Genomic DNA, 17,119 nt, shown 5'->3' on the forward strand with positions numbered 1-17,119 from the left:
AAGTAAAAAGTAACAGGATAAAAGAACTGTAGAGGAAATATAATTAATTACAATATTAAAAACATATGACACCAAGTTTGATTCCTGAGAGATTATAGAGATTTCCACTTTCTACATTAAAATTTTCATGTTTTTATTTTCTATAACAAACATCTTTTACTTTATAACCAGATAAAGCGAACTTTAATAAAGTACAGAAAATACACAATTATAACACTAAAATTGAAGGAACAAAAAAATACTGTTGAGAAAATCAGAATATGAATGATTTTCTCAAGCTGTGAAATAAAAATTTTAGAAATTTTTTTAGAAAAAAAATTTTTTTAATTTAGTGAAAGAACATGGCATGCATATACAGTATACAGATTCCCAAACAAAGAACTAAGCATTAGAACAAAGCAGGATATACTATACAATACCTAACTAAAAGGTTCTCAGGTTGTATTTAATAATAAAACATTGAGGTCTACATAAAACAATAGCTAGACTGGTCCCCTATTTGTGTAAGAAGGCTAAAAGATCTACCAATCACTTTAAATCATCATGGATGGCATTCATTTTTTCCCATTCTTTCTTTAGCTCTAAAAATACTGCATTTTCACCATACACTCTGCTTTTTAACCATTAGGTTTGGCCTTTTAGCAGTATTTGTACATTACTATCATCGGCCAGTTCTGACATGTGATTCCTTAGACAAAACCAAAAACCAATACGTTTATTTTCTTAGAATTGCCAATAAAGATGTTTCAGAAGACATTCTCTCCACTTACCATGAAAAAAATACATAAGGCTAGTTAGTACCTTTCTCCAGAAAATGAAAAAAACAAAAAACAAAAAACAAAAACCCGATATAAATTAAACTGCAGAACATCAAGTCAGTGTAGTATAGAAAAACAACAACCACAAAAACCAAAAAAAAACAAACAACAACAACCAAAAAAGACCCAACCAACCAAAACCCCAAAGACTGTTGTGAAAAGCTCTGGGCCAGTCTCCTTCCCTACCCAAATGTTAGAATGGTAAGAGGATTACTGCAAGAAAGAATTACATCAGATGATATATCTAAAAACATCTATATAGTAGCTGACACATCTCTCTCTCCCTTTTGCTCCTGAATACTTAAATTAACTATAAAAGTTTTAAAAATCCAACTTTTTTTTAAAAGATTTTATTTGACAGACACAGCAAAAGGGAACACCAGCAGGGGGAGTGAGAGAGGGAGAAGCAAGCTTCCCATTGAGCAGGGAGCCTGATGCTGGGCTGGATGCCAGGACCCTAGGATCATGACCTGAACTGAAGGCAGATGCTTAATGACTGAGCCACCCAGGTACCCCCAAACTCCAACTTCTTGTAATGCTTCCATTCGCTGTTAATTTTAAAAAGCACAGCTACCAATTAGTCCACAACCAAACATCAGGGGTTTTTTTTGGTTTTTTTTGAAGATTTTATTTATGTATTTGACAGAAGAGAGATCACAAGTAGACAGAGAGGCAGGCAGAGAGAGAGAGAGAGAGAGAGAGGGAAGCAGGCTCCCTGCTGAGCAGAGAGCCTGATGCGGGACTCGATCCCAGGACCCCGAGATCATGACCTGAGCCGAAGGCAGCGGCTTTAACCCACTGAGCCACCCAGGCGCCCCAAACATCAGGTTTTTTGCTCTAAAAAAGTAATGATTTCCATAAATCTTTCTTCCTACCTCAAACACCTGACTGAATTTTAAATATTCCTAGTCTTAAAGGACAAACTTGTACTCATATAAAACAAAAAGTTGTAAAGGACTAAAATTTGAAAGACTGAATAAGTCTTGGTTTGAACTTTGGGGAAATTTTCTGACTAGAAAAAGCTTTGGAAAGATAGACAAATCCATACTTTGTCTCTTCCCACCACAGAGCAATGGTAGACAAAGTAAAACTTCAAAAACAGAAATTCTCTAAATCTACATGCATCTTCTCAGTGAAAGAAAAAAAAAAACAAACAAACAAATATTAGCAGTGAGTGGGACATGCTTGGGGCATGATGAGCTGCTCTACCTCCCAAGGAAAATGGGGATCTGGTTTCTAAGGGGTCAGAGGCCCTAAACATACCCAACACGAGGAGGGATCCAGAGTCAGACTCACTGCTTTAAACAAGCTGAAGCAGAGGTCATTTTTGTTGAAGGGGAGCTTAAGAAAAACAAAAAGTCAAAGAAATTCCAGAGTCCCAGTAAAAAATCTGTGTCTTCTCATTTATTATGAAAAGTACTACATTATTTCCATGTTTATCAAATACAAAATTCAAACCAATGATGTAAAAGTGTTAAGCCTTTTCTCTGGGCATACTATGCTCTAACACAGACAAAAAATTTTTATTCTTGTTTTCAGGTGAGATACATCTTGAAGTAATTTATCTTGCTTCTTGCCAATTTAAAAAGTGCACAAAGGGCAGTTTTCCTATTAACAAATCTTCCCAAAATTAAAATTTCCTGGGTTTCATTATTAAACATGCTGTTGTGTACTTTGCAGCATTTGTTCTCATTCTCTTTAACTTTTGTTTTTCTCTATTTTTTTCCCTAGTCCTTTAAAACTGGGACAAAATTCACATTTAATGGTCTCCCAGAGCACATCCTTATTTTACCCTTCCTTATCACCATTCAATACTAAATTACCACTTTAAAAAGTCCATCCTAAGGGCACCTGGGTGGTTCAGTTGGTTAAGCATCTGACTCTTGATTTCAACTCAGGCCATGATCTCAGGGTCATGAAATCAAGCCCCGCCTTGGCTCTACACTGGATGTGGCACCTACTTAAGATTCTCTCTCGCCCCCTCTGCCCCAAGCCCGCTCGCTCTCTCTCTCTCTCTCTCTCTAAAACACAAAACAAAACTATGTTAAATCTGTAAAGTAAAATTCAAAAAAAATTTAAAGTCCATTTTGTATCTAATTCATACAATGTTGCTATTTTGATAGTATTTTAGAAATAAACCACTGTAGTGAAGATTTGGTGCTCTGTAACAATCTAATTCATAAATCCACAAAAATCACAAATAAATCTCCTAGGATTTTTTTTAAACATGTATAGATCTCCATAACATTAATTTTGTCCAAGCTTAAAAAGCTACCAGCTATATCTTCAGAAATATGTCATTCTATCAGTATTCTCCAACTTTTTGGTTTCAGAACTCTTTCTAAAGTCTTAAATATTACTGAGGTCTCCAGAGGCTTTTGTTCATATAGATTATATATTTAGTATCTACCATATTAAAAATTATGAGAAACTATAATTTTCTGTTTTAAGAAGAATAAATCCATTGCATGTTCACCTAAATTAACGTTTTATGAAAAACTATTTTCCAAAAATATAAAACAAAAGCTTAATGAGAAGAAAGACCATGTTTTGCATTTTTGCAGAACTCTCATAAAATGTCTAGATTAAAAGAACCCAACTAGAATCTCATATTTTGCCTCTGCATTCTGTTTGCAGCATGGGGTTTGGGGTGAAGAAGAGAAAGAGTATCTAGTCTTACAAATATACATGGTTGGAAAAGAGGTAATTTTATTGCCTTTCAGCATTCTTTGATACTATATACCAAACTTGACAAGTGGCAGTTTCTTTATAGGTCAGTTGCAACGTAAAACCTGAAACCATATTGATAAACTTTCCACAGGCTTGCTATTGATCTATCTTAAACTCTGAATGGATCTTTTTACCCCTGCATGATTTTGTAATATGAATTGATATTTGACAACTACTGGTTCACTGAGTTATCATATAGATCTTCCAAATGTTGGTACATTTCTTTATAATACAGTACACCCCCAAAAAATCCCATTTATTAATATCACTATCCATCTCATCAGAAAAGTATTTTATTAGTAAAAGCTGTCAAATTCATAGTAGCAGTTTTGAGTTTTCCAAAATTCTAATTTTTACTGGAAAACCCAAATCTTATCATTGGTAGCAAATAAAAAAAGGCTTTTTCCTTTAAGTAACCAGCTCACTTAATTTTTTTTTGAGAAAATATTTGCTCTTAAATACACAAATCTCTCAATAACCAGTTTGTCAGTTGTTCTTTCAAGTTAAAAACAGCCTTTCATGAAAACAGCATATAATTCACCTTGTAACTCCTACAACTGTACAATCAAAAAAATTTTTTCTTAAGACAATCATCTTACTTTGGCACACAGCAGAAATGCTTTGTTAAAGCATACTTCCCATTTTATCACAAAGAATATTGCAAAGACAAGTAGCAAGAACAGCATATCAAAAATACAGTGAGATACCACTTCATACCCATTAGGATGGCTATAATCAAAAAGAAAGACAATTGTAAATGTTGGTAGGAATGTAGAGAAATTGGAACACTCAATGGTATAGTCCCTTTTGAAAAAGTCTGGCAGTCCCTCAAAATGTCAACAGTTACCATACAACCCAGCAATTCCACTCCTTAGTATATACTCAAAAGAAACAAAATCATGCCCACACAAAAACTGTCCACAAATGTTCACAGCATTCTTCTTAACAGCCAAAAAGTGGAAACACTATTCCTCAACTGGATATATATACTGCATTTTATTCATTTACCTCACTGTGGAGTATTACTCAGCCACAAAAAAAGGAATGAAATACTGACACGGGCTACCATACAGATAAACCTTGAAAATATTATACTAAAATGAAGGAAGTCAGACACAAAAAGCCACAAAATATATTATTCCACTGATATGAAATAATAGGCAAGTTCAGAATAGGCAAATCTAAAGAGACAGAAAACAGGTTAGTGGTTACCAGGGATTAAGGGGAAGGAGGTAATGAGGAGTGACTGCTGATGGGCTTGAGTTTTTTTGTGAGAAAACTCTAAAATTTGATAGTGGTGATGGTTGTACAAGTCTATAACTACATAAAAAAACCCACTGCAAAAAAACAACAACAAAAAAAACCCACTGAATTATGTACTTCAAAGCGTGAATTTTATGGTATGTGAATATATTTCAGTAAAGCTAACTTTTAGAAAAGGAAATGCAGCACTCAAGGGTCAAGATTTAGTAAAAATAGCTATTTTGACTAGTTCATCAAAGTCATTCTTAAGTGAAAACGATATTTTTCTTTTTTAACTGCAAATACATGATCATGAAGACTACAACTAGCAAAATAGTTTGGTGCCACTAATCTCATTTTTGCTAAGGAGCAAGCCATTTTGTGTAAACATCAACACAATGAAAAAGGCAAATAACTTTAGTATTAAGAAAAGTAATCTGACATCAAGGATCTCTGAGAGGGTCTCAGGGATCCACGAGGAGTCCACAGACCATGCTTTGAAAATGGGTGCTCTAAACCATTGCTTCAGAAGGCTCAAATTCAATTAAAGGCTTGCCAAGTACAGATCTGAGACTTTAGAACAATGCCAATTTTCTAAGGATAGATAACAAATTTCTCCAAAGAAAAAACGTAATCTCTACTGTGGTAGGAATTACTTCAATAAATCAAATTCGAGGGTCCTAATATAAGAGCTTGGAATCTTGGACTCAATGGAAGATTATAATAACACAGTCACCACAAGAACCCAAATACAAAGAAGGATAAAACTAAGAATTTAGTGCACAACAAAACATTCATAACATGTTATCTAAATGAACATTAAGGTAATGATGATACCATCTCTTTTAAACTATATTATTTAATTTCTGCCAACATTCAAAGAGTAGACTTCTGAAATTTCTACCCATACTATCAATAACAATATATCTAGCACGGTTGAATTTAATATTCGCTATACACTTACAAAAATAAACTCTCACAGAATCAAAGAATTTTAGGTCTGGAAAGTACCCTAGGATACAGTTACCTAGTCCAATATTCCCATTTTATATAATGAGAAAACCAAGTTTGCAAGAAAAAAGGAATCTGGCCACAATCACACAGCTAGCTAGTGGGTGAGACAACGTAAATAGTCTTGGCTCCCAGTGCCATGTTTTCACCATGCCAATCTGACTCCCCAACCAAATATAATGCAAAAGTACTTAATTTACATCACAAGAAGCAAAACCAAGAAACTTAACCTGCCAAATAAAAATTTTGTAATGCTTGACAATACCAGTCAGATATGAAAACATATAAAATTAAGGAAAAACTACAAACGTAATTTATGGCAAAATGGAGAAATGAATCCTTGACTTTAAAACTTTCAAGAACAATCTGGAAGACATCTTAATGTGTACTTTTCATACAAACATGGGGAAATGTATCATCACCTGTAAAGATAGCCAGATGTATTGAAAATACCTTAAACCAAAAATTATCCCTACATGTCAACAAATCACTTATCTATGGCATGACATGACTTAAGACTCACCTGCAGGACTGTCAGCGTTCTCTCCTGGGTGGAGCTGTATACCAGTAGAATCTATAGAGTTTACTGTAACTGTCTGTAGATTTGGCAACTGACCAGTGCTTAGACTAACTGGAGTTGAAGTCAAGGCTCCACCTGCTGCAACTTGACCAAGCGTGAGTGTCTGAACAGGCGTCAAAGTTATTTGTTGGGCAGCAGTATTCTGTATTTGCAAATTCTGCAAGTTCTGGACCCCTTGTACTTGAAATGTTTGCCAAGTTATCTGTCCAGAAGGGGTCACTGTCTGTGCCTGAATTAAAAAGGTTCCAGGATTCAGCTGCAACTGAAGATTTTGCAAAGCCTGTTGTGATATATTCTGACCACTGGCTTGCACACCATGGATTGTCTGTGGTGTAATACCTTGCACAATTTGGGCTTGACTGGTTGGCTGCTGAGACTCTGGAAGTTGTAGATGTTGTACAACAGGCTGTGCTGTAGAAACCTGAATATTCTGAGCCTGTGTCTCTTCAGAAACAGGCGACTGGATATAATTTCCCTGAAGATCTGAAGAATGGACTTGCCCACTAGAAGTAGTCAAGCTATTTGTGTTTTGTTGTAATATACCTGTACTATCTATAGTAACAGGCAACTGTGATGAAGATGATGTTGGCACAAATAAATCTGTATCAGTATTAGTTTCATTAATATCAGGAGAAACCCGCTCACCAGTCCTTTCTGAATTGTCTGAACTATCCATAGCTTGTCCTGTGTTTATCAAATGTCCATCGGCATTAATGCCTGCAGTCATTGTCTGAGAACTGCCAGAGAGTCCCAAAGAATCTAGATCGACACTATTGATTGGTACAAAGGTAATATTTCCTGGCAGACCAAGAGGCACATTAGCAACTACTTGGGTTTGGCCAGGAAAAGATGAACCACCAATTGCAACTCCCTGAACCTGGACTTGACCAGTCTGTGGTATGAGATTCTGGATATTAGCAGGAGGTGTTCCAGAGGCAAGCAAGGTCTGATTAGAGCCAGGAATGATCTGAATTTGGCCACTTTCTTGATTTATACCCCCATTATCTGAAGAGCCTGTGAAGCCAATTTGAACCTGCTGACCATCTGTTGACTGAATCTGTGGTATTACTTGATATTGAACATTGGACACTGTACCATTTGATGAATCTGATCCTGGTGCAACTGAAAATATTTGTTGATTCTGCAAATTCTGAAGGGGAAGGACATACTGCCCACTCGAAGTAGCAGCACCTGGAATCTGTACTAGATTACCAGCTTCATCTTTTATAGTTGTAGGTGTGGCTGACAAAACCTCCCATCGGTTTGGTGCTCCTCCTAACTGCGCAGAAGCCAAATCACCTGTCTGGATAAAGAAAACAAAAAATGTTACATGATATATTATTTGTGGCATATTTAAACCAGTCCTCAAAAAAAAAATCTAAAAACTGACAAAAATTCTACTACCTGAAGTTAAAAGTTCTCTTAATTACATAGCAGACTTCAAATACTGAAGCAGTACTACCTGAACTACAATAATCATTATTTCCAATTTTGTTAGTTAAGGCAAAGATAACCCATGCTATTTGAGCAGGAAAAAAATTTCAGAGTAATCTCTGTTTTACCAACTGGTCTTCTAATTCCTCATCTATGATCTCTAATCCATACGGTTAAATCAACAGAAGTGTAAGTGGCTAGAAAAGATATGGACAGCTCAAATCAAGTATTATCTCAAACACTGAAGAGTTAAAAATATATATATATAACCTACTAAAATACGTATCACTAATTAGGTACACTATATTTGTATAAAAAAAGAAACATAACTAGTACAGTGTTATCAAGTCACCTGAGTTAGAAAAGTCAGTATTTGTATTATTGCTGTAAACCTTAAGTCAAATCTACTCTTTTATGGCATGCATTAATGTCCTCCAGAGTAAACTCCTGGCTAAGGCTATTCCATTAGCAAGCCATCAAATTCTTTACTTTTCCCATGAACTACAAAAAAAAAAAAAAAAAAAAAAAAGCGAGCGAGAGAGAGACCTTAAAAAATTTTAATGAGGAAAGATTATTGAGCTATGACCACATGGCAAAGTCACTCCATCTGAAAGGTTTTTCTAGACTCTAAAAGCTGGAGGATATAGACGATGGTTTTACCTACTACTCTATTTAAATTTGCAGTACAATGATAGACATATACATTATGCATTCTGTGATGTGATAGAATTCTAAGTTATCATGCCCATATTTTATGGATTAGGCAACACTGGAAAAATACCAACAAACGAAAGTAGAAAGCAATAAAATCTAATACAACAATGTCAGAGAGTGAAATTTTTTAAGGGAATAAAGTAATGTCTCACACCAGAGCCATTCTTTCAATGCTAAGTACCATGATAGTGATTTATATCATTTACTCCTTGCAACAATCCCATAAGGTAGGTGTTATTACTATCTTCATTTCACAAATGAAATAACTGAGAAATAAAATCACACAGGTCTCAAACGGCCAAGACAGGATTTAAAACTAGGCCAAGTCTAACTCCAGAAGCCGGGCCTTTAATTCTATACTAAGCTTGTCTCCCACTAAGACCAAGGGTAAAGATATGGGGAATGAGATCCTGTATGAATTACTCACCCTCAAAGTAAAGCCATTCCTATGCCACTTCCTTCTAGATCTACAGGCAACTTCCTGTGACTCTGCGTATCACTACACAATGAAAACTTAAGCATATCCAGTCCAGCATTCTCAACCTAGGACCCACACCTAGGCTTCAAAGGACCTCTGAATCCTCTAAATAAACCTATCAACTTTCTGAGAAAGTGGAATTGGGGGACAGAGGGATAATCTAGGATTTCATCACATTCTCAAAGTAGGTGTATGACCACACAAAATGGTTAAGACATACACTGTTCTCTAAGTAGGAACCATTCCACAAAATTCAATAAAAACCTTCTGGTTCTACAATACTTGAAGAGTTTCTTAAAGAAAACCATGCAGGTGCATGGTTGAAAAGCATGTATTTCAATGGATGAACCACAGTTTTATGATTCAAGAGATTTGCGCATATTTGCCAAGTAGAAATGAACATATGAGCAAGCTCACGAAATAAACAATTTCTATTTCAAATGGTTCCCAATTCATCCAAGCAGATAACACACATACACGCTGTGACTATGTGAATAGTGGTGTGCACTAGCCATATGATCAAAATGCTTTTTAGGAACATAGAGATGGAGAAAAAAAAAAAAGGTTTCACACAAGAGATAAAATAATCTTAGAATAAAATTTATGACTTCACCGCAGACAGCTAGGAAAGAGAGAGAGGCATTAATGAAGGTATAAAAACAATAGCCACAGACAAAAGGAAACTAAAGAATGTGTAGATGGGAGTTTGAGAAGATCCAGAAAAGACTCATATTCACAGAATAAAGTAAGGGGGAACAAGACTAGATATTTTATCAATGCCTGTAGTTAATGGCTTTGAAGACTGTGCTAAGGAGTTTGGACTTCATCCTACAGATAGTAAATGAAAGCTGTAAAAGGTTTTTAAGCAAGTGAGTGGTGCAATCAGGTCTGTGTTTTATAAACTAAGGCCCTGTGAAGGAGACTGAAAGAAACGCGGAAGAGACTAAAGACAGATAAACTGTGGAACTCTGTACAAATGTGTAGGCTTGAACTAAAATAGTCATCTTTTAAATAATTTAAACTTATCAAACTTAAATTACTAAAGAAAAGACCAGTCATTAAAGTTCCATGTCATTCTTCAACTTCTATTTGGTTCAGGAATTACAAGCCTAAGTCATCTTTCCCAGTATCAGAACAGTAATTCATATTTCACTTCAGTCTCTTGGCATTTTAAATAAAGATATTTATATCTATACTTTATACTGAAATCTACACTAAAGTATAATGTCTAAAAATCCAATCTTAATTTTCCTAAGGTTGCTGTTTACCTCTGGAGAACTGACTGTTGAACTTTTTTTTTTGACCAGCACTAAAATTTACAATTACTCAACTTATACCAAAGGATACAGTATCTCAGGTATAAATCATTTTACAATACTGGCATTTTGTCCTTTTTCATCCTTAAAAAAAAGGCCAAATTTGTGGCATCTAAAGTAATACTTTCTTGCAAAATCGTAGTAAGGGCAGATATTGAACCATCAGTGAACAGCTTTTTAGTCAAGAAATTCTGTGAAAATAAATATAGCTACTCAAATGACAAATCTAAGTACTACCCAAGAACCCCTCTCCAGAAGTTAAATAAACTGTGGTACCACTTTTCCCAACAATGCAGGCCATTAATTGAAGGGAAATCCTCAAACCTAAGACAGCATGATGTATTTGAACTTCTTTGAATAAACCTAAGGTGAAATGCATATACAAGAAATATTTATGAAGCACAAACCCAGGGGAGGAAAAACAGCAACAAACAATTTAAAGCAAAAAAGGCAACAAAAAGGATCTTTAAATGAAATAAATTTACTGTTTTAAAAAATTCACTAAGTATTAAATTTTTTAATGGAATTGGAGAGAAAACACCAAGTCAGAAAACTATTAGACCTTCATGATTTTTACCATTAAGTTTGGGGAAGGGGCATGCATTACACTAGAAAGGAGAAAGACTCAGAACTGACTTCTAGTCCTAGCTAGAACTGTGGAATTGTGTATGATCTAGAGCAGGACTCATTTTTATGTTAAAAATGGGAAAAGTATTACCTAGTGGCGTCGTAAGAACCAAAAGAAAGCGTTATGCTTTACAAACTATAAAGCACTATACAATCCTAAGATAATATTATGATTAGTAAGATTATGAGAACAGAGAATGATCTGAATGCCTAGTACAACTTCTGGCATAAAGACCAGTAAATATTTATTGAATGAATACTTAAAAGTATTTACTTTAAAATCATTGCAAAGAAAATGACAGAACTGATCAATCCCCTTTCATTTGTAAGAGAAATTTTATCAGCAGCACACAACTAAAGGAGATGACTCAGAAAATCATCTGAGACCAAAGAACAGTTATAAAAATGTTTGATGTTAGGCTATGGAAACACTATAGAAATAAAAGAGAGACATAAAAACATATAACCCAGGCAAGAACTAGTATTTGGTTCAGGTTCAAGATAACCCTCAAGAAAATCAACCAGTGTTTCTTTCAGGAATTCTAATATTCTTACCAGACAACTAACAAAACACCATTTGACAAGGAAGTTGGCATTATTGTAAAAAGTTGAAACTGAAGGTACTCTTAAGTCTCCCTCTGTACATAAACACATGATAACAGGGTAAAAAGGACCAAAACCAAGAGTAGCCCTGGGATGTTGCTATAGCAATTCATTACAAGGGCATTCTCCCGTGCAACCAGGCATAAAAATGGAGGGGGGGAGGGGCAGTTGAATGGGAAAAAAAAAAAAAGAGGCTATCTTCTCAGATAATACCTGTGGAAAGGAAAAAAGAAAAATTCATACCACTTATTGCATAGCATTCAGAAAGCATTATTAACTTATCAGTTCCCACAAGTGGCTTTTTGAAAGCCAGAAAAAGGCAAGGGCAGAGTGTTACTGGAAACAAAAACAAGTATGAAGCTAAGGTGGAAACAAACTAAGAACCAATCTCAGGCAATTATTCAAGTTTCTTAAAGTCTTCAAGAAACAATGAAGAACTCAAAACCAATTTCAAATAAAAATTATCCAATTAATGGATTACAATTTAAGGTACAAATGAAATAAGCAAATTAATAACTCAGAAATTCACATCAATATAGATTAGACAAACTAATATTGCATGAAACTCTACATCTTATATTTCCTGATTACTAAAATTAACTATACAACTTTTAATAATAAAGTACAAAAAAGAGCCTTGCCATCAAACCAACTTTGGGAGTCCATGCTGTGGGACATTATAGGTGAGAATGGTTTATGATTAGACCTATTTAGCACAGTACTGGAGCTAACCATTCTTGGCCAGGATCCAGAAAGAACCCGTATCATATTATAGCTAATTCTAAATTCAAGACACTTAAATCTCCAGTGCAGCTGACTGGCTTTTCAATGCCCTTGTAATCTTAAAATACCAAACTAAGCTAGCACAAAGTTGAATTTATATGCATATTTCTATTTGATTTTAAACACAACGACACTATATGCAGCGTGGTACCCTGGATTAGATCCTGGAACAGAAAATGGGCATTAGTGGGGGAAAAAAGTGAAACAAGAATGAAGTCTGTAGCATAGTTAATAATACTGTATTGCTGTTAGTTTCCTAGTTTAGACAAATGCACTATAGTTACACTGACATTAGGGGAAGCTGGGTGAAGGGCAGAAGGTAACTCAGTTTTCTCTCTTCAACTTTTTTATAAATAAAAATTGCAAAATAAAATAAAATAAATCACAACTACAAAAAAGCTTTCTCTCCAGACCTCTCATGATTCCCAGTAATTTTGAGTGATTACAATAAGATTACCTAAGCACATTTTTAAATAGAAAAAAATACCCATAAAAATCACTTAGATTCTCTTTCATTTTTTAAGATGTACATGTCTGAAATTCACTTTTAAACTGGAAAACTAATTTTCCCAGTGGCTAAGGCAAACATATTCGAGCCAGTCTTACTAATTCTACTCAGTGAAAAATTTTACGCATGCATACCAAACGTACAAAGAAAAAAGTGCTCCTACTGATTCTAGTTCATGTTCGTCTGGCGGGAAATGTGATATCAGTAGAGCTTTGGTAGCTGAGAGGAGTTGAAGATGGAAACAACCTCCCTACAAGTATACAACCACAGTAGCATAAGACCAGAGACAGTATTTCTATTGCCAGGACTGAGATTCACATATACAAGTACATATACATATTTTTCACCCATAACTTCCTCCTTCACTTCTCCCCGCCCCCATCAGTGAGCTTTATAAACTTGGTAAGTTGCAGTCACAAGAAGTTTTTCATCCTAACTGAAAATATTGTAAAAGACAAGTAGAAGCAATCTGCTTTGCACTTCTACTTGAGCAGTGTTTTTAAGATAAACAATTTGTTTTGGCACTGTGGGGCTAGAGGGATAATTCATAAAAAAGGCTTGCCAATTCATAAGTTTTGTTTAGAAGTAACAATGCCTCTCACAAACATGATTTTACACTTTTACATTTTAATCAGCTTACAAAAGCACAATACTTTTAAAGAATACTTTTAAGACATTAAAGCTATTCATATCCCTCTACAGTATAATTTGAAGCACTAAAATTACAAATATTTAACAGTACAGCTTAACATCAGCTTCACTTTTAGTGCCTAGACATACCTATAATTTCCTGCAAATTATAACAAATATCATACATTTTTGTCCATAGTGACCAACCAAAATACCACTACAAATCAATTCCTATAATCCACCTCAAAAGAAACCAAAAATGACTGGGAAAGCTTTTTAGTATTTTAATAAGTGAACACATCTACATGTTTAACACAACACCGATGATTCACACAGATACAAATCACAATTAACAGTCTTAAAATTTTTGTCTATCAATTTGTGTTACGCCCTCATACAACACACTGACCAGCTCCTCCCCCCCTCGCCCCCAAACTAAAAACCCTACAAACAGAATCCCACCAAACCTTATCAGACCAGTAATCGCAATAAGATGAAAATACAGCTTTGCCAACCAAACTGAACTGTAAGTACGGTATACGTTAGCATGCATGTAAATACAATTCCTTACACGTACTTTTGTTTCTAACACTGGCATTTAATACTCAATTTCAAAAGCCAATGCATCATTTAAGTAACTTCGCCAATTTCAACGATCGCTAATCAAATGTTTCACTTATTCCACTTATGAAGAACTCCTGCAAATTTAAGTCGTCTGCAAAAACTAAAATACAACAATTTAGAATGGCCTCTAAAAAAGCACTCACAAAGTGTTCACTCCTGCATGCAAAAGGGTAATTCAAAGAGTAAACCTTCATTCCTTTTTTGGTTTCTTTTAGCAATTTACGCTTTAAATCAGTAAGACCTAGTAAGTTCCAGCAGAAAAAGCTCCAGGTTCAAAGATACTAGAAACTAAAGACACTGCCTCTGTAGTTGATACTATCTATGGCCGATAGGCTGTGCTTGAAAATTTTGTAGTGTTCAGCGAAGGAGTTTTCAGCACTGATATGAATTGCTCAAACATCCATTTTGGAGTCCTCTACCCCCGCCCTCTCTGACTTCATTTTGTAGTGCATTTGGATCGAGGCGCCGCAGTGACAATTTAGAGAAAGCCTGGGCTGGTCTCTGATCCACACAGGCATGCGAAGGAGCCCAAAAGGGCGCCCCGGCAGCGCGATCCGTGCAAATCGCGGAAGGCGCGGGCGCGGGGGAGGCCTTTCGGGCTGGCGGGCGCGCCGCAGGCCGGGGATGGCGGGCGCAGGGCCTTGGCGGGGGCGGGCCGAGCGCGCGAGACTTACCGCTCCGGCGGCGGCGGGGGCCCCGGCTGCGGCAGCCGCCTCCTCCTCGTCGTCGCCCGGCGATGGCGGCCCTATCTTGCTGCAGGTAGCGGCCAGCAGGGCGAGCGGTGACGGCTGAGTGTCCTACCCCCGATGGGCGGGTTCAGAGAGGGAGACAGGGGGAGGGGTGGCGGTTAGGGCCGGGCCGCCGCTCGCACAGGAAGTGCGCCTCGGTCCCCGCAGGCTGAGCCCAAGCGAGCGCCAGCCCGCGCTCTCCTCCTCCTCCTCCACCTCCTTCTCGACTCCGGCTCGCGTCCTCCCGCTCGCACGCACACCAACTCCACCGTCCGCGGGAAGGCGGGCGGCGGGCTGAGCGCCGGGCCTCCACCTTCCGCCCGGAACCCACCCCCGGGAGGGCGCACACGCTGGCTCGCGCGCGCGCGCGCGCACACACACACACACACACACACACACACTCTCTCTCTCACACACACACACACACACACTCACAAAAAGGCGGCGGGAGGGGCAGCGCGGGCGGGGTCGGAGCGTTGGCGCCTCGGGCGGGCAGCTCCCGGGGCGGGGGGAGGGGAGGAGAGAGGCGCGGAGGGAGGGGAGAGGCGAGGGGAGGAGAAAGCGGCGCTAGGGGGGAGCCGGGCCGGGGCTCAGCCGCTCCTCACCTGGGCCGCCGCCGCCGCCACCGCGCCGTTTCCGTGCTGCTGCTGCTGCTGCTGCAGATATTCGCCGTGGCCGCCGCCGCTGCCGCCACCGCCGCCGCCACTGTCCACGTCCAAGGCAGCCATTTCCTCTTGTTTCACGGGCTTTTCGGGAGCTGCAGGCACAGCGCGGGGGGGTGGGGGTGGGGAGGAAGGCGGGTGGAGGAGAGGGAGGGGGCCCGCGGGCCGAGGCGAAATTACTCCGAAAGCCCGGACCGAGTCCCCTTCCCCTCCCCCACCCGCCCCCCGGCGGCGACGGCGGCGGATCCCTCCTCCCCTCCTGCTGCTGCCCCCGCCCGCCGCTGCCTGTAACCCTCCTCCTCCTCCTCTTTCCCTCCTCCTCCTCCTCCCCGCGCTGCCCCTGCCCCCTCTCCTCTCCTCTCCTCCCCTTTCCCTTCGCGCCGCTCGCTCTCACTCGCGCTCGCTCCTCTCGCACCGTCAGTCACTCACACACGCCCGCCCGCCGCCCGCGCCCGCACACGGGGGGATGCGCTCCCGGCGGACCGGGCCGCCCGCCCCAGGGCCCGGCAGGGACACGGCGTTGCTGGGGCTTAAGGGGTGGATGGTGGCTGGCCGGGAGGGGAGGGAGGCGGAGGGGAGTGCGGCTTTCTGCCTCTCACAGACACTCGGTCGCACACACGGGGCCGGGAGCCGGCAGCGTTGGCGGCGGCCCCGGGCTGGCTGTGGTCGGCGGCGGCGGCAGCGGCGGCGGCAGCAGCAAGGGTTGCTCTCTCTCGGCTTTACGTACCGGTCATAGTGTGTTTAGGGCACCTCAGGCGGGGCTCCCCGCCGCCTTACACATGGTGAGGAGCGAAGGCGGCGGCGGCGGGAGAGGATGCGGGAAGCGGCGGCGGACACGGCCGGAGCGGTCCGGGGATTTTTTTTTCCTATTTTGATTGACTGTGCGGGAAACACAAAAGGTGGAGCCTCCAGCCCAAAAGGGGGGAAGAGGGTGACAGCCCGCCCGGAAGTCCCGCCTCTCTTCTCCGCGCTCATTCGCCACCACGCTCTCGGTCGCCAGTGCTCATTGGCTCGGATACCCGTCCGTCGCTCGGCCAGCCGGCGCGCTTCCTGTTTGCCCCCGGGTGGAAGGGGAGAGACAATAAGCGGCCGTGGCGGCGTAGGTTCCCGAGAGCGGCTACGGCTCAACTGTTACCCCGCTGTGCCCGCCTCGTTCGCCGGCTGCTGCTGTCAGGCCCGAGACGCAGGCCTCTTCCACCTCGCAGGTGCTTGGAGCAGGCCCAGCCAAGCTGTAGGGAACTGGGCTGGGGAGGAAATCCATCCCCGGCGGCTCTCGTTCCACTCGACGCTTCCTCCATCCCGGTGGCAACCTCCGCCGGATCTCCCCAGGGCCTCGCGCTCTCGGAGCCGCCGCTTCCCTGAGCTAACAGGAGGCCGCTGCCGCTCAGCCCCGGGGCTGCTGCTACGGCCGCTGCAGCTACTGAGCAAACCAGACCCGCCCCACTAGCCCGGGGGGAGGGAGCTGGTATTGGGGGAGACACCCCCTCCGAGGCTGGAGGAGGATTTTCTCTCACACATCACAGCTCTTAGATTCACAGGCAGAGCCATCTCGTTCCCATCCCCCTTAGCTCTAGGTTTCCAACCCGTCTCCCACTTGTACGTACCCTGGAGGCAGGCATTTAAAACAAAAA

General features: G+C 40.3%; 1 protein-coding gene across 1 annotated transcript in view; it reads right to left on the reverse strand.

Moving 5' to 3' along the window:
* Positions 1–16,330, reverse strand: part of SP3 (Sp3 transcription factor) — a 58,237-nt gene extending 41,907 nt beyond the window's left edge. Inside the window, exons 1-4 of the mRNA XM_032880481.1 lie at positions 16,216–16,330; positions 15,432–15,583; positions 14,773–14,895; positions 6,325–7,684 (exon numbers count right to left, since the gene is read on the reverse strand). Of these exons, the coding sequence (XP_032736372.1) occupies positions 6,325–7,684; positions 14,773–14,895; positions 15,432–15,583; positions 16,216–16,222 (1,642 nt within the window). The 5' untranslated portion in view covers positions 16,223–16,330. The remainder of the gene's footprint in view (positions 1–6,324; positions 7,685–14,772; positions 14,896–15,431; positions 15,584–16,215) is intronic.
* Between the last annotated feature and the right edge of the window lie 789 nt (positions 16,331–17,119).

This window comes from Lontra canadensis, unplaced genomic scaffold, assembly GCF_010015895.1.
Source record: "Lontra canadensis isolate GAN:19392208 unplaced genomic scaffold, GSC_riverotter_1.0 scaffold69, whole genome shotgun sequence".
In the NCBI taxonomy this organism is placed as follows: domain Eukaryota; kingdom Metazoa; phylum Chordata; class Mammalia; order Carnivora; family Mustelidae; genus Lontra; species Lontra canadensis.